This window comes from Anabrus simplex, chromosome 5 (genome assembly GCF_040414725.1).
Source record: "Anabrus simplex isolate iqAnaSimp1 chromosome 5, ASM4041472v1, whole genome shotgun sequence".
Lineage (NCBI taxonomy): Eukaryota > Metazoa > Arthropoda > Insecta > Orthoptera > Tettigoniidae > Anabrus > Anabrus simplex.
The window spans coordinates 380,873,278-380,900,292 of record NC_090269.1 but is presented as its reverse complement, the minus strand read 5'-3'; the positions used below and the strand labels follow the sequence as shown (position 1 = coordinate 380,900,292).

The 27,015-nt window shown below is 40.2% G+C and overlaps 1 protein-coding gene across 7 annotated transcripts in view; it reads left to right on the top strand.

The window, feature by feature from the left end:
• The window catches only part of LOC136874155 (zinc finger protein 595), a 127,965-nt gene that overhangs the window by 65,530 nt on the left and 35,420 nt on the right, over positions 1-27,015 (top strand). For 6 of the 7 annotated variants that reach the window (XM_067147726.2, XM_067147722.2, XM_067147723.2 and 3 more), the window contains one exon: positions 18,247-19,744. In XM_067147726.2, the coding sequence (XP_067003827.2) occupies positions 18,247-19,744 (1,498 nt within the window). The remainder of the gene's footprint in view (positions 1-18,246; positions 19,745-27,015) is intronic. The other variant, XM_067147725.2, reaches the window with a different exon arrangement.

Genomic DNA, 27,015 nt, shown 5'->3' with positions numbered 1-27,015 from the left:
TACGTCCATAGGTAGCATAGTATATTTTTGAACCATGTGTTTTTATGTTCCCACATAACATTATGTTTGATTTATAACTGTTAGGCTCTTCAATCTGCCGAAACTAATTTTGAGTAAATAAATTTATAAACTACCTGAAAGAGAAAACATATGGTAACAGTATTACACCTGAAAAAGAATCAAGGTATTAATTGAGTTGAAATTGAACAAGAGACGGCTTTAGATATTAAAAATGACCTTTGATGGTGCTATATAAAGATCCAATCATCATCAGGGATGAAAATTTAACAGATGATAATATTCAAGGGCCATTTCTCCAAAGTATACATTCTTTTCTTTTACTACCGCTTTTCCCACATCTGTGGGGTTGCAGGTGCGAACTGTATTGCACATGTGATATGGACCTGTTTTACTGCTTGATGCCCTTCCTGACGCAACCCTATATGGCGGGATGTAATCACTATTGCGTGTTTCTATGGTGGTTGGTAGTGTAGTGTGTTGTCTGAATATGAAGAGGAAACTGTTGCGACAAACACAAACACCCAGTCCCCGGACCAGAAGAATTAACCAGAGGCGATTAAAATCCCCAACCCAGCCTGGAATCGAACCTGAGACCCTCCAAACCGAAGACTTCAACGCTGACCATTCAGCCAATGAGTCGGACTCTGCAAAGTATACATTGCTCTATAAAATTGGTCTTACATGACATCATCAGGAGGAAGAGGAATTTTTTATTTATTTTTTTGAGGGTTGAGAAGAAGACAGATAAGAAACATAACATGGTTGAGCAGTAGTGGTAGTTCTATTCATAAGACAAAGGGGGTTAAATCCACATTATATTAAAATTAATTCTTTTCTCTTGAAATGACCTATGACCGAGTGAGTTGACAGTTAGAGGCGTGCAGGTATGAGCTTGCATCCTGGTTCGAACCCCACTGTCGGCAGCCCTGAAGATGGTCTTCCATTCTTTCCCATTTTCAAAACCAGGCAAAGGCTGTACCTTAATTAAGGCCATGGTCGCTTCCTTCTCATACCTAGTCCTTTCCTATCCCATCGTTGCCATAAGACCTATCCGTGTCGTTGCAACGTAAAGCAGCTTGTAAAAAAAATTACCAACGGACGTTTAAGGGAGGAACTTTAAATATAATCCAGTGTTGTTGGTTGCAACATTATCACCTAAAGTGTTAAGAAATATTCACATTCATTGGTGCTTTTTCAAACAGAGTAACTTTAGGCCAATGTTTTAACACATAGAAATAAGCCTTAATTTGAGAATGACATACTTGGTTACAAGGATGCAAATTGATTAGTTCCTATGATTTAACTTTCTAAAATATTTGTGTTGAACTTCTAAATCTTCTAGAGCTATTCAATGAGATGATTTAAAGCTTTTGTTGGCAACAACTTCACTACTCCACTATACAGTGATCAGATTGGTCATCTAACTCGGGAATTACCTTTATCTCTCGTCTCTTCAGTTTTTCTGTGTGTATCTTACACATCCCACATCAGGACAAGATTGGTCAAGATGGCCTCTCTGCACTACTGATGAAGCTGGGAAGCAAAAGTGAGTTATTGCGGTAGTGGCTTCGAATCCCACCATCCGGAGCTCTGAGGATGTTTGTCTGTGGTTTCCCATTTTCACACTAGGCAAATGCTGGGGCTATACCTTAATTGAAGCCACAGCCGCTGCCCTCCCTATCCTAGCCCTTTCACATCCCTCCATTGCCGAAAACCTTCAGTGTTTTAGTGTGATGATAAACCACTAGCAAAAATATATATATATATATAGGCCTATATATATATTTATATCCTGGCCAGAACTACTCTCTGATTTGGAGGTTATGATCTTTCCCATTGCAGCATATTCCAGCTGTGTTGCTTCCAGGTGATTGGATTTGTGCAAGTATATTATATATTGCACCTAAAAGGCAGCTAATTGCCCTAAACAAGAGGTAATTTCCTTCACTTTACGTTGTGGTGTAGCTATACCATTTCAGAAGAATTATGTACACAATCTTGGGATTATCATAAGTGAGACTGGAGTGATCACACAACAAGCGTCTGTAGGAAAATTCACTTGTCGTTTCACCCTCTCAGAATTCGCCAATCACTTCTTCCACACAGCATGGAAATTAAACTTATCCAGACCCTTAATGACTGTGATGAATGAGCCACCATGGAACAAACGTTGAAACTATAGAAGGCAGTGAACTAGTCTATTAGATTTATATTTTCTGTGAAGTTTTGAACTTGCCTTTTCCCCATTATAAAATATTCCCTGGTATCGACAAACTACAATATCTTCACATTGCAACTCTCATAGTTTAATTTTCTGTCCTCTCCTGAACATAACACATGATCGACTTCTGCACTTGCAATACCTGTGCATCGTTCAACAGCGTATAATCACTCCTTTCAAGTGTCTGGTGCAACTCTATGGAATTCCCTTCCAGTTAGTGTTAGGAATTGCACCTCTTTAGCCTCTTTTAAGTGATCTTGCCGAGATTACTTGTTCAGTGTATAACTAGCTTGTGTGAATATCAGTATGAATGAAAGAATGAATTTGGTTAGAATTTTTGATTATTTACTTATCATTTTTTCTCAAGTTTATATTCATTATTATGTGGTTAAGTGTAAGAGAGGGCCATAAGCGCTAACCTCACCACAAATGAAGCCATGAAATAAATAAATGAAGCACCAGGAAAACAGCCTATTTCATAGGAGTCGTGGATAATCTGTTAACGTTCTCCTACTGGAGGAAATACTAAGTAATCTTCTGATGGATTCTATCACTGCAGAAACTCTGTTAACAATTTTACTAACTATAGCTTTTGACATTCTAGCATCGTCTCAAAACATTGCATGAAAAATCATCGGTTGTGCATTTAGAAAGTGTTCGATCTCCAATGAGCTTGACGGCACAGAAGGCAAAGAAATAAGTGACAAAGAATCTGAATCATCTGATGGTGATGACTGGCTGAGCAGTTAAATGGCAGAAAAATGCTACATCACTGAATTGGAAGTTCTGGGCAGTGTCACTGCATTGAAAAAGTTCAGGGTGTATCTGTTAGGTATTAACTTCATAATTGTTACAGATTGTGCTCCCTTCCAGAAAGCCCATGCACAAGAGGGACTTGACTGTGAAAGTTGCAAGGTGTAGGCCTACTCTAATACTAAAAGAGTTTCAGTATATAATCATTTACTGCAGTGGAGCCAGATTACCACCTTGAGCTGACACCCTGTCCTTTACACCATATCAGATGGATTGATTGCTAGAATAGGGAACATGCAGGATCTGGGCTTTTCATTAAAAATATGCTAATCTGATTCAAAATTTTATGCAGAATTCAAAAATGTTATCAGAATGTACAAATAATGAATGGACAAATAATAACTTCAAACATGATAAATTTATAAATTAAAGTACAAAAATGTCACGTGACGCAAGTATGCGATCTCATTGGTCTGATGTCATCGTACCGGTTGACTGAATTAGCAGACGAAATAACACATTGTGTGCTGTGAGAAACAGGATACACTTCGCATATTTCTACTTTATGTTAGTGTCTGGCATAGTTAAATTCGAAGTCTATACATTGGATAATAATCTGAGTGGTATATTTTGGACTTCAAATGAATCCTGCGCAGACAAATGAGGCAGAAAACTTATAAATGTTGTATAGCACATCACATGCCATCCCAAACAAATTGTTTATAAATGTTCCAGAGGACGCTTAAACTGGGGAGAAATGTATTTTGGTGAGCCAGAGAAATGCTGGTGATATATCAGAAAAGTCTACAGTTTATTTCTTTGAAGATAATTTTAACATAATTTGAATTTGTTTGAATTTTCAATCACTTTTCCATGTCAGCTGTTCTAGTGGTAAAACTTTAAATTTTAATGTATGATGCTTTAATTAAATGCTTCAATTACATCTTGGAATATGAAAGTAATAAACAATGCATTAATTAATGCTGATTATTAAAGTATTCTCCAAACCTAACCTATGTTTTGGGTGATCCATGTCAAGGTAATAAATCAAAGGGGTTATGAGTGGTGGTGGTGGTGGTGATTATTGTTTTAAGAGGAAGTACAACTAGGCAACCATCCTCTATATAACACTAATCAGAGAGGAAAAATGGAAGGGATCCGACACTTCGAAAAATGAAGGTATCGGCCAAAGAAAGGCAAGTGCCACCCAGGGCGTGAAAATGAAAGACTCCCTAGCCCTCGCAAACCTAATAGCGTCTGGGTCGGAAAAGAACAAGAGGTGACCAAGGTAGGTCGGATAGGATAGATGAATGTGAGGAGCCTAGCACAAGTAAGTGGAAGCAATGCCAGGACTCAGCTGAGGCCCCCATGGTTGCCAACCCACGCTCCAAATTTCAGAGCCCTTGGGGCCCCTTTTAGTCGCCTCTTACGGCAGGCAGGGGATACCGTGGGTGTTATTCTACCGCCCCCACCCACAGGGGGAAAAGGGGTTATGAACCATAATTGACAGCTCTAATTATACCAGTTTATCTTGGCATGGACAGTTATTTATGTCTTTATTGAAGAGCTTACATTTGTAAAGAAATTTAGGCTATAGCTAAGTACTCTATAATATAACAAAAAATAGGCGTGTACATCATGAAAGAAAACAACGTGAATTTAACAAATGTATATCTGTACACAAAAACCAATGCTTGTCTGTCGGGGTAGTCTTTCTTATAAGTTAACTATGCTCAGTTACAATAATATTATCATAATATTAATGAAATAAATAACATAATTGCGCACAGGTGAAAATACATTACTGGTACTAAAAATAACAATGATGTTTTTATTTTAAGTATTATCCAACTTAGCCTAAGTTTTAGGTTATACAAGCCAAGTCAATAAACTGAAGGGTAAAAATTACATCACCCAAAAGACATTCCTATATTGAATGACTAAAATGTCACCAAGACACTTTTCTTGCTTGATATGCTCAGCTTGTTAAAAGCCAAATGTAATTAATGTTATTGGCTTTACGCCCCACTAACTACTTCTACAGTTTTCGGAGACGCCGATGTGAAGGAATTTATGCCCGCAGGAATTCTTTTACGTGCCAGTAAATCTTCCGACACGAGGCTGACGTATTTGAGCACCACCGTACTGAACCAGGATCGAACCTGCCAAGTTGGGGTCAGAAGGCCAGCGCCTCAATCGTCTGAACCACTCAGCCCGACTTTTGAAAACTAGATTAAGTCATATTTATCTTTATCATATTTAACTTGTTCCCTCCAACAATATATTTTATGTTTCTCTTTCATGGGCACCGGAAGTGGGTAGGCCAGTTGCCCCAACCATAAATATATATTTTTTCAGGAATGATGGATTATAGACCTATAGTATTATGATCTTTCTTTCCTTCTTTTTTTCTTTCTTTCTTTCTTAATCAGTTTACCCTCCAGGGTTGGTTTTTCCCTCAGACTTAGCGAGGGATTTCACCTCTACCGTTTCAGAGGCAGTGTCCTGAAGCGTGAGACTTTATACAACTGGTGAGGAGGGCCAGTACCTCGCCCAGGCAGCCTCACCTGCTATGCTCAACAGGGGCCTTGTGGGAGGATGAGAACATCGGAAGGGATAGACAAGAAAGAAGGAAGGAAACGACCGTGGCCTTATGTTAGGTACCTGGAGGAGAAGTGGGAAAATACGGAAAACCAGTTCGAGGATTGCTGAGGTGGGAATTGAAACCCTTCTATACAGTTGACCTCCCGAGGCTGAGTAGATCCCGTTCCAGCCCTCGTACTATTTGTTTTCAACTTTCATGGCAGAGCCAGGAATCGAAAGTGGGTCTCCGGGGGTGGTAGCTAATCACATTAACCACTACACCACAGAGGCGGCCTAGTACTATAATGCTCCCTATATGTTAGTGCTGAAGTCCGATTTGTTACTTTACTAATGCTGAAAGCCCGAAAATGTAATGTTATTCTTTAATATGGGAACCAGTCTAGAAGGAAATGTTGAAAATGATGATTTCTATCCAGGTTCGTTGTTATCCTAATACTATGAGTTACAGTACATTGCACGCATATAAAAGATGCCACTTACAAACTTGCGTTTTATCCGTGAATTTCTGCGGCCACAAAAGTCACTATTTTTCAAGAATGATGACATCTACACATGGTAGATTGTCTAACTGTGCTGTTTTGAACCCTTCTTCTGTCATTTTGAAGTTATTCACGATCATGAATAAATAAATAATCGGCTTTTAGTAATAGCTGATGCACAATGGCTGGTAGGGCTGCATGAGGTACTGGATCGTAGCGTCACAGCGCGCTGCTTACGCCACAGGATGTTTCACTCGCCTTGTGGAAAGGGAGTTTTAAGTATTGATAGGAAACAAGGCAACTTACCACAATGTAAAACGTTATTATGCATGTTCCCTATTAAAAGGACACAAGAGAGAAGATGATGGTTCCAATGCAACTTGGGAATTAATCAAAGAACAACCATACAAGAATTTCATAATCGGGGATGACATGCTATTCCAATTCCTAGAGGGTCAAGAAGTACTAGTTGTACCAAAAGGCATGCAAGAAGAGTTTATCAAGATCGCACATGAGAAAGAACATTTCTCTATGAAAAGAACTAAAGACTCTGTAAACCAAAAATTTTACATTTATGGGCCTGAGGTTCACTCAACCTACACAAAAAATGAGTACAGTAAAATCTCATTAATTTGAATTTGTTGCGGTGCAAAAATCGGACTTCGAATTACACGATTTTGAATTAACCGCCAAATCGTAATTCAGAAATGCCTACCTTTGCGGCGTCACAAAGTATTCTAAGACCCATTACTGCATGCAGTTAACTGTGATTCACAGTTTAAACCTTTCAAATGCCATAGAAAAAAGAATATTTCCAAAATGTATCCATCCAACAAATAATGCACTTGGATAACTCATCGACAAACATAAACTCACGCAGTGAAATTTAAAAAGAAAAAATTATTCAAAGACGAGGAGAAATCTATACTGGCTCCCGTGTGCAAGTGCTTTATTCATTAGATTACTGTAATGTATGCATTTTAGATGCCTTGAACTTGCATGGAAAGTGCCTGACACCTTTAAAAACACTTTCATATGACAAGGGAAGGAAGTATCTCGCTTCCGTGTGCATTGAAACACAATACAGTGACCCCTACCCTTGTATGATTTCTCGGGTGGCACTTCTCTCCTTTAAAACCGTAAGTCCGTTTGGGCTCGGAATAAAAAAATAAAAATGCCGTTTTATCGCAACTGGCAATATTGTTCGATTCGTACAAATTGATTATATGAGCCACGCTTTTTTGCCAGCTGTCGGCATCGCTAGTGTTCAAGGATTGTTTCTCCACACACTGCCTGCTACGTGATATTGTGGCATTCCTTAAAATGCTGAAAACAAAAGAATTACGATTTCACTCAAACTTAGCACATATGAAGCACTCTGTAGACACACTGAAGTAAGTGAAAGTGTGGAAAGCTACCCCTGCACGTTCTGGAAGACGCGTTCTTTCATTGCGCGGAGAAATTTTGAAATTAATTTACTCTGTAAAATACTATGTTTTTAAAATGTAATGGCAGTTTTGAATTAAGTCTGAATTTCGGTAACGAGACCGACATTGTTCTTCGAATTACGAATTATCTGTATTTTGAATTAAACAATTTAAATAACATGAAAAACCGTACCTCATGTTTCCGTGATTCTTCGAATTAGGCAAGATTTTAAATTAACCGATTTCTAATTATTACGGTTCTACTGTACCAGGTTAATTCCTGGGGGCAAAGGCGATGGGGTGTAGAGCTAACTACTCTACCCCACCAAGTGCCGAGGTTACGGATAGTGGAAGCCTTTACCTTCCACCCCTCTAGGGACCTCCATGGCCTGTACAGAGATGACTTTGTTTTTGCTACTCTGTAGAAGAAACTGGAACATGTCTTACCCAGTTACATAAGATGCACCTTCTTAAATTGGAAAGCCGGTAAACAGGAAGGTTTATCACATCCACTCTTCAGAGAAGAGATCATCTAAGGCCTTTAGAGTCAACTCATGAGAGTTGCAAATATAGTATATTCTCAGTCATAGATGGATTTACGAAGTTTGTATGGCTTTACCCCACACACTCTACAATTGCTAGGGAAGTGGTCGCCATGCGGAAATGAATGGCCATGTATGGGAATCAGATCTAGAAAGTGCTGGAAAATATTTTATGAATAATGAAAGACAAATTAAGCATTTTACTATCATCATCAGTAGTTATCAGAACATAAAGATGTGAAATGACTGAAGTAATTGTTTTATGATGCATGTTGTCATTAAGTATTCCTTATATCTGTATAATTGTTTCCTTTTTTCTCTCAATAACTCCTGCACTACTACTACTACATGAGCAGCATTTATACTTGTGAATATATTTTTCTTCCTCTTCTTTTATGACCGCATAGGATCATTTTAGTCAGTCCATCGTTCAGGTCTCTTTGAAGGGATTGTTCAGGCTTTGCGGTCCTCCCAGTACTTCTTCAGACGCTCCGATCTTCGTGCCCTTTCCTCAGTTGAAAATATGCGTTTTGGTTTGTTTCGTGTAAGGGTAAAGCAGAGGTTTGTATTCTTGAGTTTTGTATTCAATTTTATCTTATTTGTGGTGTCTTGTGTTGTAAGGCCTATTTCCTTCAGATCCTCTTTTACTTCTCTGATTCATTTACATCCTGTTATGGTATTTTTTGAGACGAGATTGTGTTGTACTAGTTGTTCCAGAAGTCTCAAATCCTGTGCATCCTCATGATATGTCCAAAGAATCCCAGTCTCCTCTTACGCATAGTACCTGTAATGGATTCTAGCTCTTTGTACACGACTTTGTTTGGTATTATCCACCACTGTCCATCTTTCTTGTATTTTTTGTTGATGCAGGTTCTTCCAATCCTCCTTTCAATTTTCTGAAGTCTGTCAGTCTTTGTTTATTCAGGTGAAAAAGTGTTTCTGCTGCATGTGTAGCTTCCGGTTTTACAACTGTGTTGTGGTGTTTTATATTTGCATTTATTGATAGGCATATATTTTTCTAATATTTAATTTATTTTTTTCTTGACAGATAGCAAACGATCTCTCTGGAACTTGTGAACTATCTGTATCTGCAGTGAAATCAGTTTGAAATGAAGTTTATAACCTATGATTATAACCTATGAAATAATCATGCTGTAACACTATTCTCTGTACAGTATTCTATAAGCAAGAATATGAGACAATTACACTTACTCTTCATGGAAGTTCAAAGGCCACAATCAATGTTTCATGGTGTTTATACTACTCAGATTTGATTGGTAAGAATTAATTTGATGTCATGCACTTGCTGAATGTTCTTCCGTATTCTCTCTGGGTAGGGTAGTGTCCCAAAGCCCTCCACCTTACTCGATCTTTCCACCATTCCTCTTCTAGCAGTAGTAAAAAATAGCTATATCTTTGTCCTATGAGAAATTCCTCATGGATTTCAAAATTATTGACTCATACACATTTTTTAAAATTATTAAATAGGCTATCATTTATGGACATATTTTAAACAACCCTTTTAATTATTAATCAAATTTTCATGTAAGCTTTGTCTTTTTGGCAGCCTCCAAATGGGGGAAGCAGAAATAAATTCATTTCTCTATCGACTCTTCTATTTGCAATACAGTGCACAACAGAGCTATTATCATTTCTATGGTGACCCCGTCAATTCCAGCTGCCTTGCCTCGTTTCATTCTTTTAGAGACCCACTCAGTCTCTGCCGTGGACACCTTGTTTTCCTTATCTTCTATCTGCACTAAATCTGGTTCTTCGATTTCTCTTTGTACCAATGTATTTTGCACATTGTAAAGCTGTTCAAGTATTTTCCCCACCTCTGCAATATATCCTGCTTCTGTGTCATTACTTCCTCCTGTTCATTTTTAATGAAGTTAGCACCTTCAACTGGGTTTTCTTCTTTTTAACCCACTGGAATATGATCTTTTTGTTTCCAGTTGTATCTTCTTGCAGAGATTCAGTGAAATTTTGCCAGCATCTTTTTCTTTTCATGAACCATCTTAGAGCACTCCTTCTTGCAATGCCTGTATTCTGTTTTGCATTCTGTTGTTCTGTTTCACAGCTATCTTTTCCAAGCTTGTTTCTTCCTTTTAACTATATATTTTTCCCTGTCATTCCACCAGGGTGTTTCTTGATCTTTCATCCTGCCTGATACTCTTCCACAGGTCTTTTCTGCAGACTCGACCATGACTGTTTTAAAGTATGCCCATTTCTTCTTCGACCCTTCCGATATCTTCTTTAGGTGTACTTGTTTTAATGTGTGTCTGGAACTGTTCATTTATTTCCTTCTCCTCCACTTGAGGGACACACCGCGAGGAACAGGATCGGCGACGGCTTTCTGACTGGGATTAGGGAATACCCAATCGGAAGGACCGCCCTCATTCGTTTCTTAGGGGGTTTGCTCGCCTACTCCCCGGCCGCTTGCGGCTCTCGCCAGTGCTTGGCTCACTCGAGTTTGCCCGGGCGTACCGGTACACGCGCCCCTCCTGGGCCTATATAAGCCCAGGGAGGACGCGGCCAGGCGGCAGTCTGCTGGTGGCAGGGAGGAAGGTCTTGATGCAGAGTAAATATTGGGTCAATTGTGGACCTGCCTCTTCTGAATCCATACTGGTGTTCTGCCAATTTTCCCTCTGCTCTGTCTCTTATTCGTCTATCCAAGATTCTTTTAAGGATCTTAGCTGTATGAGGTATCAGTGTCACTCCTCTATAATTTTCACATTGCTTCCTGTCTCCTTTCATCCACTCTTTTGGAACAGTCTTTTCTCTCCATATCACGCGCCCCTCCTGAGCTTATATAAGCCCAGAGAGGGCACGGCTGGGCGAGCAGTCTGCTGGTGGTGGGCGAGGAAGGTCTTCTGATTCGGCGACGGCTTTGCAACTGGGATTGGGGAGTACCCGAATGGAAGGACCGCCCTGATTCGTTCCTTAGGGGGTTTGCTCGCAGCTCTTGCCAGTGCTTGGCGCGCTCGGGTTTGCCCAGGCACGCCGGTACACGTGCCCCCTCCTGGGCCTATATAAGCCCAGCAGACTGCTCACCCAGCCACGTCCTCCCTGGGCTTATATAGGCCCAGGAGGGGCACGTGTACCGGCGCGCCCGGGAAAACCCAAGCATGCCAAGCACTGGCGAGAGCCGCGAGCGGCCAGGGAGTAGACGAGCGAACCCATAAGGAATTAATTAGATGGTCCTTCTGTTAGGGTACTCCCCAGTCCCATTCGGAAAGCCATCGCTGATCTTGTCCCCTGCGGTGGTTCCCTCAAGTGCTTTAATATACGGCTATATATATATATATATATAAAAACTGTATATACATAGGGCAAGAAACAAAATACATTATAAACGAGACAGTGTACGAGAAAGAAACAAGATCAGTCCCGCATAAGTGAGTACAAAACAAAGTATACAAAACACTACACCACAAGACACTGCCATAGCTGGGGAACTCCATCGGTCAGCAGGCAGATCCGGGAGCTCCATCCTAGGTTGCCCCTCCAGAAGAAGGTGACGATTCATCACCGCTGTCTTCAGCCGACTGACGTCCCTCCCATGGCGTGTCCTCCTTTTATGGCAATTGGAGGCTCGTGTGTACTGAGCGTAGCACTTCCTAGGAGGAAACGTCCGCCGGGTTATCGGTAGAGGCGATGAATCGCATGAAAGGGTTACCCCACCTCTGTGCACAATGCTTTATTGTCAAGATATACAATGCTAAGAAATAGTTGGTGGAATGCAGAACAGCTTCACGGCCCGACTGCAAGGTGTATCGGGTGTCTGTGTACAATATAATCTCAGACACAGGATCATATGGGAAATCAGTGAGAAAGTGATGAACGGCAACAACGGCGGCGGCCGTCTCTGCGATGTTGATCCTGGTGTGTTGATCGAAGGCCTGGGACCATGCCTGGTGATACTGAGGGACCTCCACAGCGATGGACCAGGGGGTGGCGTCAGCAAAGATCTCGATGGTTTGGTGTCCTATATGCATTCAGTATTAAAAACTTCATATCTGGTCTGTATTGAAAGGAGGTAACATACAATAGAGGGAAATTTAATTGATCCACCTTTTTTCAATACATAAAAAAAATACATAAAATACATTAAAAAAAAGGTCCTGTATGCATGCGACGGGGCATTGCAAGGTAGTCCGGGGTGAGTAGTCGACGAACCCAGAAGAATTTGCCTGCTAAAATATGCTTAGGGAGGAAACTAGGCCAAATCATGACCCTGCCCAGACACGAGGAAGTACCCAGCCGCCTGTTGGAGTTGATACGGGGAAAGGTCGGGTAGAGCGGGCACAAGATACCGGGCCCGCTGCTGTGTGGTGTGATGCATGGTGATCTCTTGAAACTGAATGTTGATGGTGACCCCAAGGTAGGTCAAGATGGGAGTCGGGTGCAGGACCAGCTTGGAGTAGTTGATGGTGATACCCAGAATGACGGTGAGGAACAACTCAATGTGCTGCATCAGGTCATAATCGAGGTGTGCGGCGTGGATGTAGTGGATTACATGTAGTGGATGAGCCAGTTGTCCAGATAAGGAATCATCTGGACGCCGAACTCCTGGGACAGAAGCTCCTGCACAGCGGTGGCCCAGCGTTGGATGATGGATGGGGCCAGGCTATGCCTCATCGGCAGGCGGGTCCAACGATATCAGCGCCCACGGTAGAGGATACCGTATGACTAGTGGGGATTTGATAAAACCCAGACTGAAGGCCGAGTTTGCAAGCAAGATGATGAGACAGAATAGATGCAAGCGCCTGCGCTGGACCACGGAGAGAGAAGTGTGGGTGCTGAATGTAGGGGCTCCAGCCGCTAAAGTCGTATATGACCTGCACCCCCTGATTCCTTGGGGACAAGGAACAGGGGGAAGGCCGAAGAGCACTCACCCCGCTCGATGTCATTGGCGAGAAGATCTGCGATGACCTGGTCCATCAGCTGGGATGGTCTAGTCGACTGGAAGATGATCGGGGCATCCAGTGGTCAAGGCAGGTGGACCCCACGGTCCATGATTCTGGTTGCATATCAGCCCATAGGTGTGTCCAGGTAAGGGACCAGATACGGGAGAGTCACTACAACAGAATGATAAGACTGGGTTGCAGGTCTTCATCGAAGCTCAGATGGGTGATGAGAATCAGTTGGCGGAGGATCAGGAGGTGGCCTCAGGCGAAGCCACGGCCCGCTGAAGTCGGCGTTGTTGTCTTCCTAGTCATCGTCATTGTCGCGAGACTGGCTGTCGGCGTCCGGTGTGCCGGCGTCGGTTCCGGGAGTCATCGCCAGACATGATGTCCCAGGGAGCTGAGCATAGGTGGAGCTCTTCCAGGTACAACACGGGAGCAATCGGTGGAACTGCTTCAATGTCATCCTGTGTGGCGGGGTCAACAGAAGCTCAATACTCTGTGAGGGTGGCTTCAATAATCGGTGCGGGTGCATAGGCGATGTACTCCATGGTCACGGGCGAAGGGGACCCTACACACCCGATGGTGAGGCCTGGACATCTCACGGAGGCAGCCACAGCTCACGAAGAAGGTGGCGATCCATCACCGCTGCCTTCAGCCAAACCAGGAACATGTTAAAGCAGAACAGTACAACAAATTTTCAGCCTTCTCCAACCATATCTCAGGTTTTTATCATTCTCTCTCATCAATAGAAAACTATTTTTCTGTTCTTTTTACAACCACGAAAGGTCTCCTTTTGAAGATATTTTCATATATCTTTATTAATTTAGACCAAAGATTGAATCCTTTAGGCAATCTGAATGAGTTGTCCAAGAATATCAACATTCTCTTAGACATGGTAATTAATAAGATATTTAATTGTTCCTTGAACAAGATGTCTTGTTCGAATACGAATCGGCATTTTACTTTTCTTTCTCATTCCACACCCTTCCCTATACCCACACTTCAGGCCACTCCCCCAGCCAACTCACTCCCCTCTTAGCTTTCAGCCCCTCCATCACGCCTGCAGTACCCTCAGTTAGGCACAGCAGACCTTCAACAAGAAGACGCGGATAAACCAGTTTAAGCCAGCAAGGATGTAAATTGCGGTTCTATTGCTTTTCATCCCATTTTTTCTTACTTCCCCCAGTATTTTGGTTCTCAATGCTTACAGCTTTTCCCTGTTTGTTACAGATTGTGTTCTTTCAATACCTTAACTTTTAACAACCTGGCTTGAGCATGATTTCACACAATGTGCCACACAGCATGAGTCAAAATTCTCCAAACTCATAATATAGCATTATAACGTCTAAATGAATATGATCCATTTAAAAACAGCCGAAGTTGGTGCCTTATTTTATAGTCAATGAAAGATCTGTAGAAAACAGCGACTTGATATTTTAACCCTTATATAATTTTATCCATTTTCTTTTATGTGACACCTTCATCTTTTGGTTTTAAATGATATTTAACTGGGCAAGTTGGCCGTGCTGTAAGGAGTGCGCAGCTGTGAGCTTGCATCTGGGAGATAGTGGGTTCATACCCCACTGTCGGCAGCCCTGAAGATGGTTTTCCGTGGTTTTCCATTTTCACACCAGGCAAATGCTGGGGCTGTACTTTAATTAAGGCAACATACCGAGCTCAATAGCTGCAGTCGCTTAAGTGCGGCCAGTATCCAGTATTCGGAAGATAGTGGGTTCGAACCCTACTGTCGGCAGCCCTGAAGATGGTTTTCCGTGGTTTCCCATTTTCACACCAAGAAAATGCTGGGGCTGTACCTTGATTAAGGCCACGGATGCTTCCTTCCCACTCCTAGCCCTTTCCTTTCCCATCGTCGCCATAAGACCTATCTGTGTCGGTGTGATGTAAAAGCAATTTGCAAAAATAACAATAATAATAATAATTAAAGCCACGACCGCTTCCTTCCCATTCCTAGGCCTCTCCTATTCCATCGTCGCCATAAGACCTATCTATGTTGGCGCGACGTGAAACAAATAGCAAAAAAAAAAAGTATTTAAGCTGTAGCTGATGATGTCCACGATATAAGGATGAAACATGTACTAATTGATTTTAGTTAAATTTATGTTTGTATTTATAAGCTTTACAGTGACTGTACAGAAACATTATGAAGTTTATAATATGTAATGACTAGCTGTTAAACGAGTCATTAACGGATTTGGTTTTATACAATAGCAGCGGTGATGAACGATAGAATGTGGGGAAAAAAGAGAAGATTGGAGAGGCTCTGTTAACAACCTGCATAAGCAGAAACGTATGAAGAAGAAGAAGAAGCAGGAATACTATCTATCGGAGATGAGTGGCAGCCGAAGAGAGAGAGCACATCTCAATTAACAACAATCTAATGAGTTATCGTTGCCCATTTTCATAGGCTTAGGACATAATAGATCATCTGTTTCAGTTTCTTTCGGCTCGGCAATATTATTGCATCTGTGGTCAAGGGAGTCCTTTATTTTCACCTCTCTTCATGTCTCCCTTTTTTTTATATTAATTTTCTGTGCGTTTCCCTTCTCATTTTGATGGTTATCTTAATTATCTTCCTGATTAATCTGGGCTGCTGATCTTGTTGTTTTGTACCTTACAAAAATGATCACAACAGCAACAACAACCTCCATCATCACCATTTAACTACTGTAGTTACTGTGACAACTGAACAATATTTTCAAGTCAGTGATGCTCAGCGTTGGTGGACTTGGCAGTAAAATCTAAATTTATGAATATCTCTGTTTTCTTATCATAGCCCATGCTATTTATTAGACATAAATTATTGGAAATTGTACTTGCTATAACTTTTGTTCTGCACAGGGTTTAGGTGGAACAAATATTCCCGGGAAATGTAATAATCATGAATATTTATACTGTTGTTATTTGGAAGTTAAAAGTGCATAAAACATAAAAAATCAGAAATGATATTTTATGCAACTTTTCTAACATGCATTTTTTCAAAACATCTAATGTTAATGGAGAAATGTCTGGCTGAATGGTTAGCATGCTGGCCTTTGGTCATAGGGGTCTCGGGTTCAATTCCTGGCAGGGTCGGGAATTTTAACAATCATTAGTTAATTCCGCTGGCATGGGGGCTGGGTGTATGTGTCGTCTTCATCATTATTTCATCATCACATCGCGCAGGTCACATATGGATGTCATATCCAAAGACCTGCACGTGGCGAGCTGAACATGTCCTCGGACGCTCCCAGCACAAAAAGCCATATGCCATTTCATTTCATTTAATGGAGAAATTTGATATTTCCTGTTTTGGTCCTCTTAATATTGCTACATGCTTTATTCTAATCAAATAATATATAGCCTAGTGCACTCTTTGGATATCCCTGAATTTGTATACTGAATTTCAAGACATTCTGTCAAACCCTTTTCCTGTGATGTTCACGCAAACATAGACCAGCTGACAAAAGTTGAGCTGAACCCATTTTTGACTTTTGCATACCTAATCCGACAGAAAAATGATGGCTGGGCTTAGTGGCTCAGACGGTTAAGGCGCTGGCCTTCTAACCCCAACTTGGCAGGTTCGATCCTGGGTCAGTCTGGTTGTATTTGAAGGTGCTCAAAAATGACAGCCTCAAGTAGGTGTATTTACTGGCATGTAAAAGAACTCCTGCGGGACTAAATTTCGGCACCTCGGCGTCTCCGAAAGATTTTCAACATAATTTTACTAGCATTGATCAGGATCTTACAGTTTTACAGGTTATTAATAAAAGTACTTTACTTGACATCACTGAGGGCTGTTTTATTCACCTGGACCAGTACTTTAATGCAGGTTTGAATCTTAATGACATTTCTGAGAAACCAAGAGTATTGTTTGACTTTTTGATAGCGTTTTTCAGACTTAGAAAAGCGTCCAATAGCAAATTATTTTTTCGTAACATACAAAAAACATTCTCACGCCACGCCCTCTCGCCGCATTGCCCTGCATAATTCCCCTCCCTCTTCCCTCCTTCCTTCATTGCCATTGGCTCCAGGCCCCTCCTACTCCTTCTCAGTGCCTCCCCTGTTTTGCTTCCCCCTCCCTTCCCCTCCAACGCGGGTGCATTGGTCACGGTGTCTTGCGGCTCTCAGTGTCTTCCCTAACATCTAATAACACATAATAATTACGCTCCCAGAGGTGAGTCTCTTATTCACGTAAGTTTTTACGACAAGATTTAAAAAAAAAAAAGCCTTTCTTGATATTATTTTCTTTTTTACTTGCTTCAGGTCCTAGTTTGAACCGAGAACAGTACCCTGGAAACACGGCGTCCGCCAATATTTTTCATCAAAAAGATCTTGTTATCTCATACTTAAAGAAAGCGGCTATGTTAGAGAAGACATATGTTTTATCACGTAAAATAGGAAATTACGTCTTTTGACTGGTTGTGTTATTTTAATAACAGCCATTTTTAACCAATAGAAAAATTGTCTCTTAATTCTTGCACTGGTTACTCTAATACTCAGTGAATGTTTAGCAAGTAAACCTTTTACACATATGTTCTTACAAAATTAAAAATAATGCTCTTGGACTTTTATGATAGTGAAACATTGGTTTTTGTTCGCACATGGTTTAATGTTTTTAGATTCAGAGGACTTTTATCAAGAGGACGTATATTCATAGTTTTAAGACAGTTGGTATTATTTTTTAGGTTTAAGTCATAGGTTAATGTTTATGGATCCTGTTTTTAATTAGGTCTTGCCAGTTCTGTAAAATTTGTATGTACTTTATGCATTGTTTATTGTAACTTCGTCTATGTATATTTTTCTTATTTTTGGCTGATGATGATGCACACCAGCATCGAAACCGGTACCGAGTATAATAAAATGTTATAATTTTTCTTATAACATTATATGGTATTGAATAGGTGGACCTCTCTTGTTTCCATTAGAGTATCCAAAGACCATAAAAGTTAGTGGGACGTAAAGCAAATAACATTATTATTATTATTATTATTATTATTATTATTATTATTATTATTATTATTATTATTATTATTAGGGAAATATGAGGCAAAACTGTGAAGTGTACAGACAAAATTGTAATGTTACTGTATTTGTATAGATAATGACCCTATGATGAGTAGAGGTATTGGCATTTCTGTTTGCTATTAACAGTCCTGAGAAATCATATTGACGTAGGTTCCCTTTATTGATAGTAATAATGAGGATGATTATTTTGATGACAATTATTTTTACCGTAGTGCTTTGTTTATTTGTAAATACAAAGTTATTTTCACATTTTCTTCCTCACAGGTTTGACCAGGATGAGCCTAAAAGAGGACAAAACTGTGACGATGACCCTCATCAGTCTCCAGGTGTGCCTGCAGGTTACAGTTGTCCTCTGTGTTGTGAAGGTGTAATGGCAGCTTTACAAGGAGAAATGGTCTCTGAGGGTGACTCTGAAACTCCTTATGGAGACACTACTGCAAAGTTTAGTCCAGAAATCAATGACATTCTTGAGAGTTTAGATGAATACCACTCTGATAAGAATAGTGTGTCTAATCTAAGTATAAAAGATAAGGTTGAAGGATCATATATGCAAGATTGTGAACTACAAACATGGGAAAATAAGTTTCTACACTTCTATTGTCGTATGTGTGGTGAACACCTTTCCAGCTCAGAAGACTTGGTTTTCCATTCGTTACAAAAGCATGGAAATAGTAATACTGACTTCTACCCATGTGTTCAGTGTGAAAGAATTTTTGATGAGAGTTCAGATCTTGTTAGACATTGTTCTCTTTTTCATAAGAGTCAACTCTCGAAACAAGTGGTTGGTTTGTTGTATGTCTGTTTTACATGTGGGGGAAAATTTAGCACTCGTGAACACCAAATGGGCCATACATGTGATGAAGTTGTTGCTAGGGAACTGACTTGTAAAAAGTGTGATCTAACGTTTGAAAGTCAAGAACAGCTAAACACCCACATTATTGTTCATGAACAAGGGGAAGGATTGCTTCTCGTTTGTGAATTGTGTGATATTCATTTCAGTGATGCTACCAGCTTTTTTAACCATACCAAAGAAATTCATACAAATCATGAACCCAAAGAAGCGGCATCGTATACATGTGACTGTGGTAGAATATATCAGAACAGATCTGCATATCTAATGCATTTGAGACGTCATAAGGTCCAGTATTTATTTAAGTGTGATATGTGCTCCAAATCATTTCAGGATAAACAAACATTGAAGGAACATTTTGCATCACATATGACTGTTAAACCATTTCAGTGTCAGATATGTGGAAAGTACCTTAATAGACTTTCACGTCTTAAAAAACATCTTCTGTCACATGAAGTAGAGAAGGTGGAACCTCAGAAGTTGTATTGTTGTTCAAATTGTTCTCAGGCATTTCCAACAGAGGAGAAGGCTATTGCACATGTTCGGGGTGATAACGATGGATGCTTAGATAATGGAAATTCTGTAGGTTTTGTGGTGAATATGTACTGTGAAGTTTTTCGCTGTGAATATTGTGAAAGATGTTATTCATCTCATGAATCACTAAATGAACATCGTAATCAGCATACGGAACCTCGTCTGTTTTCTTGTAGTGTGTGTAAAATAGAATTTTCTTCTTATTCACGATTACAGACTCACAAAGTTGGGAAGACTTCATGTCAAATTGAAGAGGGAATTAAAATTCCTAAGATGTTTGGCTGTGATGAATGTTATAAGTCGTACCTTCACTGGACCTACCTTGCTGTCCATCGTAAACTTCAGCATGCAGAAGTGAAACCTAGATACAAATGTAAGGTGAGCTTGCAGGTTAATTAGATCCTCTCAAGGAGGCTTCTGTAGCAACAGCTTTTGTCAGCTGCCTTTACAATGTAATAATCCTTCTAAATGTCTTCTAAACTGTGCCATAATCAAACCAGTGAGTCCAGTAGTTAAGCTTGCTCACATTTTATTACTGTGATTAATTATGTTTAACAGAGTATAAGTTGTTTGCCGTCGTATTGCTACCATTTTTCTCTTGTGTATTTTGTGATTACAGTAGATGAGCTTGATAGCTGCAGCCGCTTAATTGCCGCCAGTATCCAGTAATCGGGAGATGGTGGGTTCGAACCCCACTGTCGGCAACCCTGAAGATGGTTTTCCATGGTTTCCCATTTTCACACCAGGCAAATGCTGGGGCTGTACCTTAATTCAAGCCATGGCCGCTTCCTTCCCATTCCTAGTAGGCCTTTCCAATCCCATCGTCGCCATAAGACCTATCTGTGTCGGTGCGACGTAAAGCAAAGAGCAAATAGCAAAAAAAAAATAATCCAGTTGTTAAACAGTATTATTTGCCATTTGTAGTCTTACGCCTACTTACTGTTCATGGAATTTTGACTTCACCATCTGTGTTTTCCTCATGGTCCAGTATAAACAATTGCTATTCTTTGTCCCACTTGGTATTCAGAGAGTAATAGTAACAAGAATAATGGCTGCTTTGAATGGCTCATTTGGTAGGTGGTGGTGGTGGTGGTGGTGGTGGTGGTGGTGGTTTAATCAAGTCCATTTACTCTGACTCAGGAATTCGGGGATTATAAACAAATACAGTTTAGTCTCGATTATCTGACCTAAACAGGACCTGGAGTACGTCGGATCACCGAAAATGTCGGATAATACAGAATAACTTTGAAAATGAACTGAAACAAACAGGAAGGCTATATTGTAGTACTAAAACAATAACATGTTTTACAATACTCTATTTATTGAATTATCAGTTCAATTGTACAATACATGCAGTATTGAACGAAAACATTCTAAATGTCTTACAAAAAAAACTTGTCAACAATGTCTGCTTGCCTGCTGATCCACGTTTTCTTGCTACGAGATCCTGCCATCGATGAAAGATCAACACCTCCATTGCACTTGCTTCCGGCTATTGCTCAACGTAGATTAATGCCATTTCTAATGGACTTAATCCTTCACTGTGAGTCATCGTTTTCTCCTTTTGTTCTGCAATGCCTCATTCTTCTTCTTCATCATCCTCATTTTCATTAGCATTCACAAAATCAATAATATCAGTGTCAGTTCAAACAGCTGATCTTGTGTGCACCACTTACATCTTGAGTTGTAGCATCCTCACAGCCAGGAATGCAATTCGGTAAGGGCACAATATTTTTCATGTCTACTTGTACCACCTCCTCGATGTTCAGCTTCACTCAACAAGATGTTCCAAGACTTTGCTATGTCGTTGTTTCAACTTCTTCCCAAGACTGCGCTATCCAGTATGCCAGATCTTTCATGTTGATTCATTTTAACTTTTCTATCCTTTCATTGTCATTGTCCATTTCCTCTATCAGGGATGAAAGGAGTTTCTGCCGATATTTTCTCTTCAATGTTTACAGCACACCCTGGTCCATTGGCTGGCATAATGACGTCACGTTAGGAGAATAAGAACATCAATCAATACTGATCTGCATTTAGGGCAGTCGCCCAGGTGGCAGATTCCCTATCTGTTGCTTTCCTAGCCTTTTCCGAAATGATTTCAAAGAAATTGGAAATTTATTGAACATCTCCCTTGGTAAGTTATTCCAATCCCTAACTCCCCTTCCTATAAATGAATATTTGCCCCAGTTTGTCCTCTTGAATTCCAACTTTATCTTCATATTGTGATCTTTCCTACTTTTATAAACGCCATTCAAACCTATTCGTCTACTAATGTCATTCCACGCCATCTCTCCGCTGACAGCTCGGAACATACCACTTACATTACATGTAATAAATATCTAATAAATAACTTAATTTTATTATTTCAATCAAACATACCAATTAGTCGAGCAGCTCTTCTTCTTTCTCTCAATTCTTCCCAACCCAAACATTGCAACATTTTTGTAACGCTACTCTTTTGTCGGAAATCACCCAGAACAAATCGAGCTGCTTTTCTTTGGATTTTTTCCAGTTCTTGAATCAGGTAATCCTGGTGAGGGTCCCATACACTGGAACCATACTCTAGTTGGGGTCTTACCAGAGACTTATATGCACTCTCCTTTACATCCTTACTACAACCGCTAAACACACTCATAACCATGTGCAGAGATCGGTACCCTTTATTTACAATCCCATTCATGTGATTACCCCAGTGAAGATCTTTCCTTATATTAACACCTAGATACTTACAATGATCGCCAAAAGGAACTTTCACCCCATCAACGCAGTAATTAAAACTGAGAGGACTTTTCCTATTTGTGAAACTCACAACCTGACTTTTAACCCCGTTTATCAACATACCATTGCCTGCTGTCCATCTCACAACATTGTCGAGGTCACGTTGCAGTTGCTCACAATCTTGTAACTTATTTATCACTCTATAGAGAATAACATCATCCGCAAAAAGCCTTACCTCCGATTCCACTCCTTTACTCATATCATTTATATATATAAGAAAACATAAAGGTCCGATAACACTGCCCTGAGGAACTCCCCTCTCAACTATTACAGGGTCAGGCAAAGCTTCACCTACTCTAACTCTCTGAGATCTATTTTCTAGAAATATAGCAACCCATTCAGTCACTCTTTTGTCTAGTCCAATTGCACTCATTTTTGCCAGTAGTCTCCCATGATCCACCCTATCAAATGCTTTAGACATGTCAATCGCGATACAGTCCATTTGACCTCCAGAATCCAAGATATCTGCTATATCTTGCTGGAATCCTACAAGTTGAGCTTCAGTGGAATAACCTTTCCTAAAACCGAATTGCCTTCTATCGAACCAGTTATTAATTTCACAAACATGTCTAATATAATCAGAAAGAATGCCTTCCCAAAGCTTACATACAATGCATGTCAAACTTACTGGCCTGTAATTTTCAGCTTTATGTCTATCACCCTTTCCTTTATACACAGGGGCTACTATAGCAACTCTCCATTCATCTGGTATAGCTCCTTCGACCAAACAATAATCAAATAAGTACTTCAGATATGGTACTATATTCCAACCCATTGTCTTTAGTATATCCCCAGAAATCTGATCAATTCCAGCCGCTTTTCTAGTTTTCAACTTTTGTATCTTATTGTAAATGTCATTGTTATCATATGTAAATTTTATTACTTCTTTGGCCTTAGTCTCTTCCTCTATCTCGACATTATCCTTGTAACCAACCATCTTTACATACTGCTGACTGAATACTTCTGCCTTTTGAAGATCCTCACATACATACTCCCCTTGTTCATTAATTATTCCTGGAATGTCCTTCTTGGAACCTGTTTCAGCCTTAAAATACCTATACATACCCTTCCATTTTTCACTAAAATTTGTATGACTGCCAGTTGTGCTTGCCATCATGTTATCCTTAGCTGCCTTCTTTGCTAGATTCAATTTTCTAGTAAGTTCCTTCAATTTCTTCTTACTTCCACAGCCATTTCTAACTCTATTTCTTTCCAGTCTGCACCTCCTTCTTAGTCTCTTTATTTCTCTATTATAATAAGGTGGGTGACTTTGATGTCACCACTTCTAAGTTGCTCTTCATTTGGGTGTGATGGAGCGTTGTCTAGTAGAAGAAGAGCTTTTCTAGGGAGATTTTTCAAGAAATTTTTCTACATCTGGAAAAAACTGTGTAAAAAAAACCAGTGTTAAAGATGTCAGCAGCCTTCTGATTCGTGTAAGGGACTGGAAGTGCATTAACAGAAATGTTTTTAAATCCCCTAGGCTTCTTTGATTTACCGATCATAAGCAATTTTGCTTTTAAGTTCCCAGTAACATTACTACAGGCAAGAACAGTAACTTTTTCCTTACTTTGCTTGTAGCCAAGTGCAGACATCTCGGCTTGGGCTGCAAGAGTTTTTTATGGCAGCATCTTGAAATATAGCCCAGTCTCATCACAATTATAAATTGATCACCGGTTAATCCTTCAGCAAGAATTATTTCTTGAAATTCCTTTTTAAATTTCACAACTTCATGAGATTTATCTGACAGTTTTTCTCCACAGATATTAAGCTGCCTAATGCCGTACCGTTTTTTTTCCACCAATCAAGCCAACCGGCACTGGCAGTAAAATTAGGGTCCCCTTCATTAAACTCCTTCTGGAAATACACCGCTTTTTCTTGCGGAATCGGGTCAGATATTGGCAGGCCCTTTTCCCAGTTTTGAGTGGACCAAAGAAATAGTACTTCATTTACTTTTTCATACTCACATTTTTCATTGTTTTTTTCTAATTTTCAGTGCATCACTTGTTGCTCTGGTAGAGCACCACTTTTCAATTTTTTTTTTTTTTTTTTTTTTTTCCCCCACTGTAACACGTCCAACATCATAATCTGAAGCCACTTTTTGAAGAGTTTCCCCTTTGTCCATTCTCTTTAATGCACTCAACTTGTCTTCCATAGAAACAATCACTTTCTTCTGTTTACTCGCCATACTTCCAGAGGATATGAAAACTATAACATCCGCACCCAACCAATACTACAATGAACAATGACTGAAGATTCACTGCATCTGTCCTTGAGAAATACACCCGGTCCTCCCACCAGCGGTCAGGCCAGTGCTTGTCCCATGGTCGCACCCTCCACACCGGGTGTCCCTGAATTTAGTCTCCACAAAAAGTTCAAATTAAGTCTACCAGTGTTGGATAACATGGAGTGTCGGATAAGTGAAGGTTGGATGAGCGAGGCTCTACTATTTAATTCCTCTGACTTGGAAACATGCCTCTTCATATTCACACAGCACAGCACACCACACTACCATTCACCATGTATATATGTATATATGTTCAGTCCTTAGCCTGAAGGCTAGTTGGAACCTGAAACAGCTCCACCATTAGCTGTCATAGATGGCCTAGGCACCACTGAAGAGATGTACTATGGAAATAAGAAGTGAGGTCGTTTCCCATTACTTTCCTCATTGAGCCAGAAGTTGCTGTTACATATCAGTCTGCCAAGCCCACTGAAATGCATGCACCAGCCGACCCTAGGAGCAACATTTTCACACCATTCTTAGCAGGGACTGGCTGCATAAGGAATGGCAGTACTAGTATTGATCACATCTCAGTCACTTTCATATTGTTAAAGCCAAGGACAAGTTTGAGACAGAACAATGAAAGTAATAAAATTGCTCTAGCCAATGCCAGAAGACATAGTGCACTATAAACACTAGATTTTGCCTGCAAAGGCATCCATCCACTACAGAAATGTGCAATTGCAAATACATCTCTCTGCATAGAGTTAGCGGAGACTCTATCATACATACTTTTGTGGAACAGTCAAATTTTGTGAGTCTCTTTTTGCAAACAAAGTTCACCATAAAGAATTTGGCAGGGAAGCCTGGTATCACCCATGCGGTGAACACAGCCTAACCATCTCAGTTGATGAGCGATGATTGTTGCCTCAATGCTATTTAGCTGCGCTTTGTCGAGAACTGCCGTGTTGGTCACATAGTCCTCCCACTTAACATTCAAGATGTATCTCATTTGCTATTGGTGGAAGCGCTCAAGTTTTTTGATATCACGGCGATAGTGTCCAATTTTCACAGCCATACAGCAGTGTGGAAATGACAACAGCTTTGTACACTATATTACGTAAATAAGTGAAAAAAAAAAACATAAAATGTGTATGTTATTGTCATGTTCCAATTATTTAGCATGAGATTGTAAAGATATGTCAGAAACAAACTCGATGGATGAAGTTGTCGGTATAAACTGGCTTGTCCTTGTCCTCTTTATGTTTTCTTTCTTTCTCCCTCCTGATCTGGCATTGTGTTTGTCCTGTTGTGTATTCCTTCTAGTGTTCTATTTGAAGACCGCAGTGTATGAAGATGTGACCGAGCGAGTTGACCGTGCGGTTAAGACCATATAGCTGCGAGCTTATATTCGGGGGATGGTAGGTTCAAATCCCACTGTTGGCAGCCCTGAAGATGGTTTTCCATGGTGTTCCATTTTCACACCAGACAAATGGTGGGGGCTGTACCACAGCCATTACCTTCCCAATCCTAGTCCTTTTCCATCCTTGCATCACCAAAAACATTTGATGTATTAGTGCAACGTAAAACCACTAGCAAAAAAATGAAGATATGGAGATTGTCCTTTTCTTTTTTGTCTCTGATTCTTCCTTTTCCCGGATTGACCCGTCGCTGTGTTTTCTTTTTCTTTCCCTTTTTTGTGTTCCTTTCAATGTTTTTATCTTTCTAAATGTGATTTGCACTTGTTTGTTCCTTTCCGTTATATTGACTATAAGTCTGCATTCTCCGTTTACGGTTGTCGAACGGAGGTAGTTGTGTAATTAAGTCCTGCTCCGCAAGTGAGTGAGACCTGTTCAACCACTTGGTGCTCAACAGTCTGAGCGAACGCACCACATTTGGTCCGACTGATTCACATTTCCAGGCACTATGACATTAGTTGCGAACATGGAAGGGGAATCCATAGACAGGGTGAAAGCAAAACTTGAGAGCAAAGAATATGAATTACTAAATTAAGAAAGGATAAAGAGCAAAGTGTGGAGTACTTCTTGCTAGTAGCAGCTGCAAGTGGTAAACATGTAGGATATGTGCCACGTAATCGTTGTGCTTCTTTATTGTCATTTGAATCTACTATCTCACACATGAAAGTACATGTGTGTAATGTGCGGCCGAATACAGTGCGGCCATCAAATACAGTATCCCATGATATCAAACAAAACATTACACAGAAGTGGGCTAAATGTGCAGCCGATCTCCATCCCTTTGCGATTGTTTCAGGAAAAGGGTTCCATGACAAAAATGAATTAATGGTGGCACAGACTATGGACGAATAAACTTTGCTGATATTTCTCCTATGAAAAATTATTTATTTAAAGATTACCTTTCTGATAACAATCCCCTTGCACGGTGGATAAATAAAAACCACAGAATATCCAAGGCTTGCCCTGCTAGCGAAGAAAATATTGTCTATTCCATCTTCCAGTGCGGCAAGTGAAAGAGATTTCCGTTCTGCTGGTAACCTAATTAGTGACAAAAGGAGCTCACAACCCACATATGCTCTCTTCGTTCATTCTGTACTAAAACAAACGAAACAATAATGACGAATGTTTGTGACAATGTGAAAGACGGTGCAAGTTTAATGTTCTGCCTC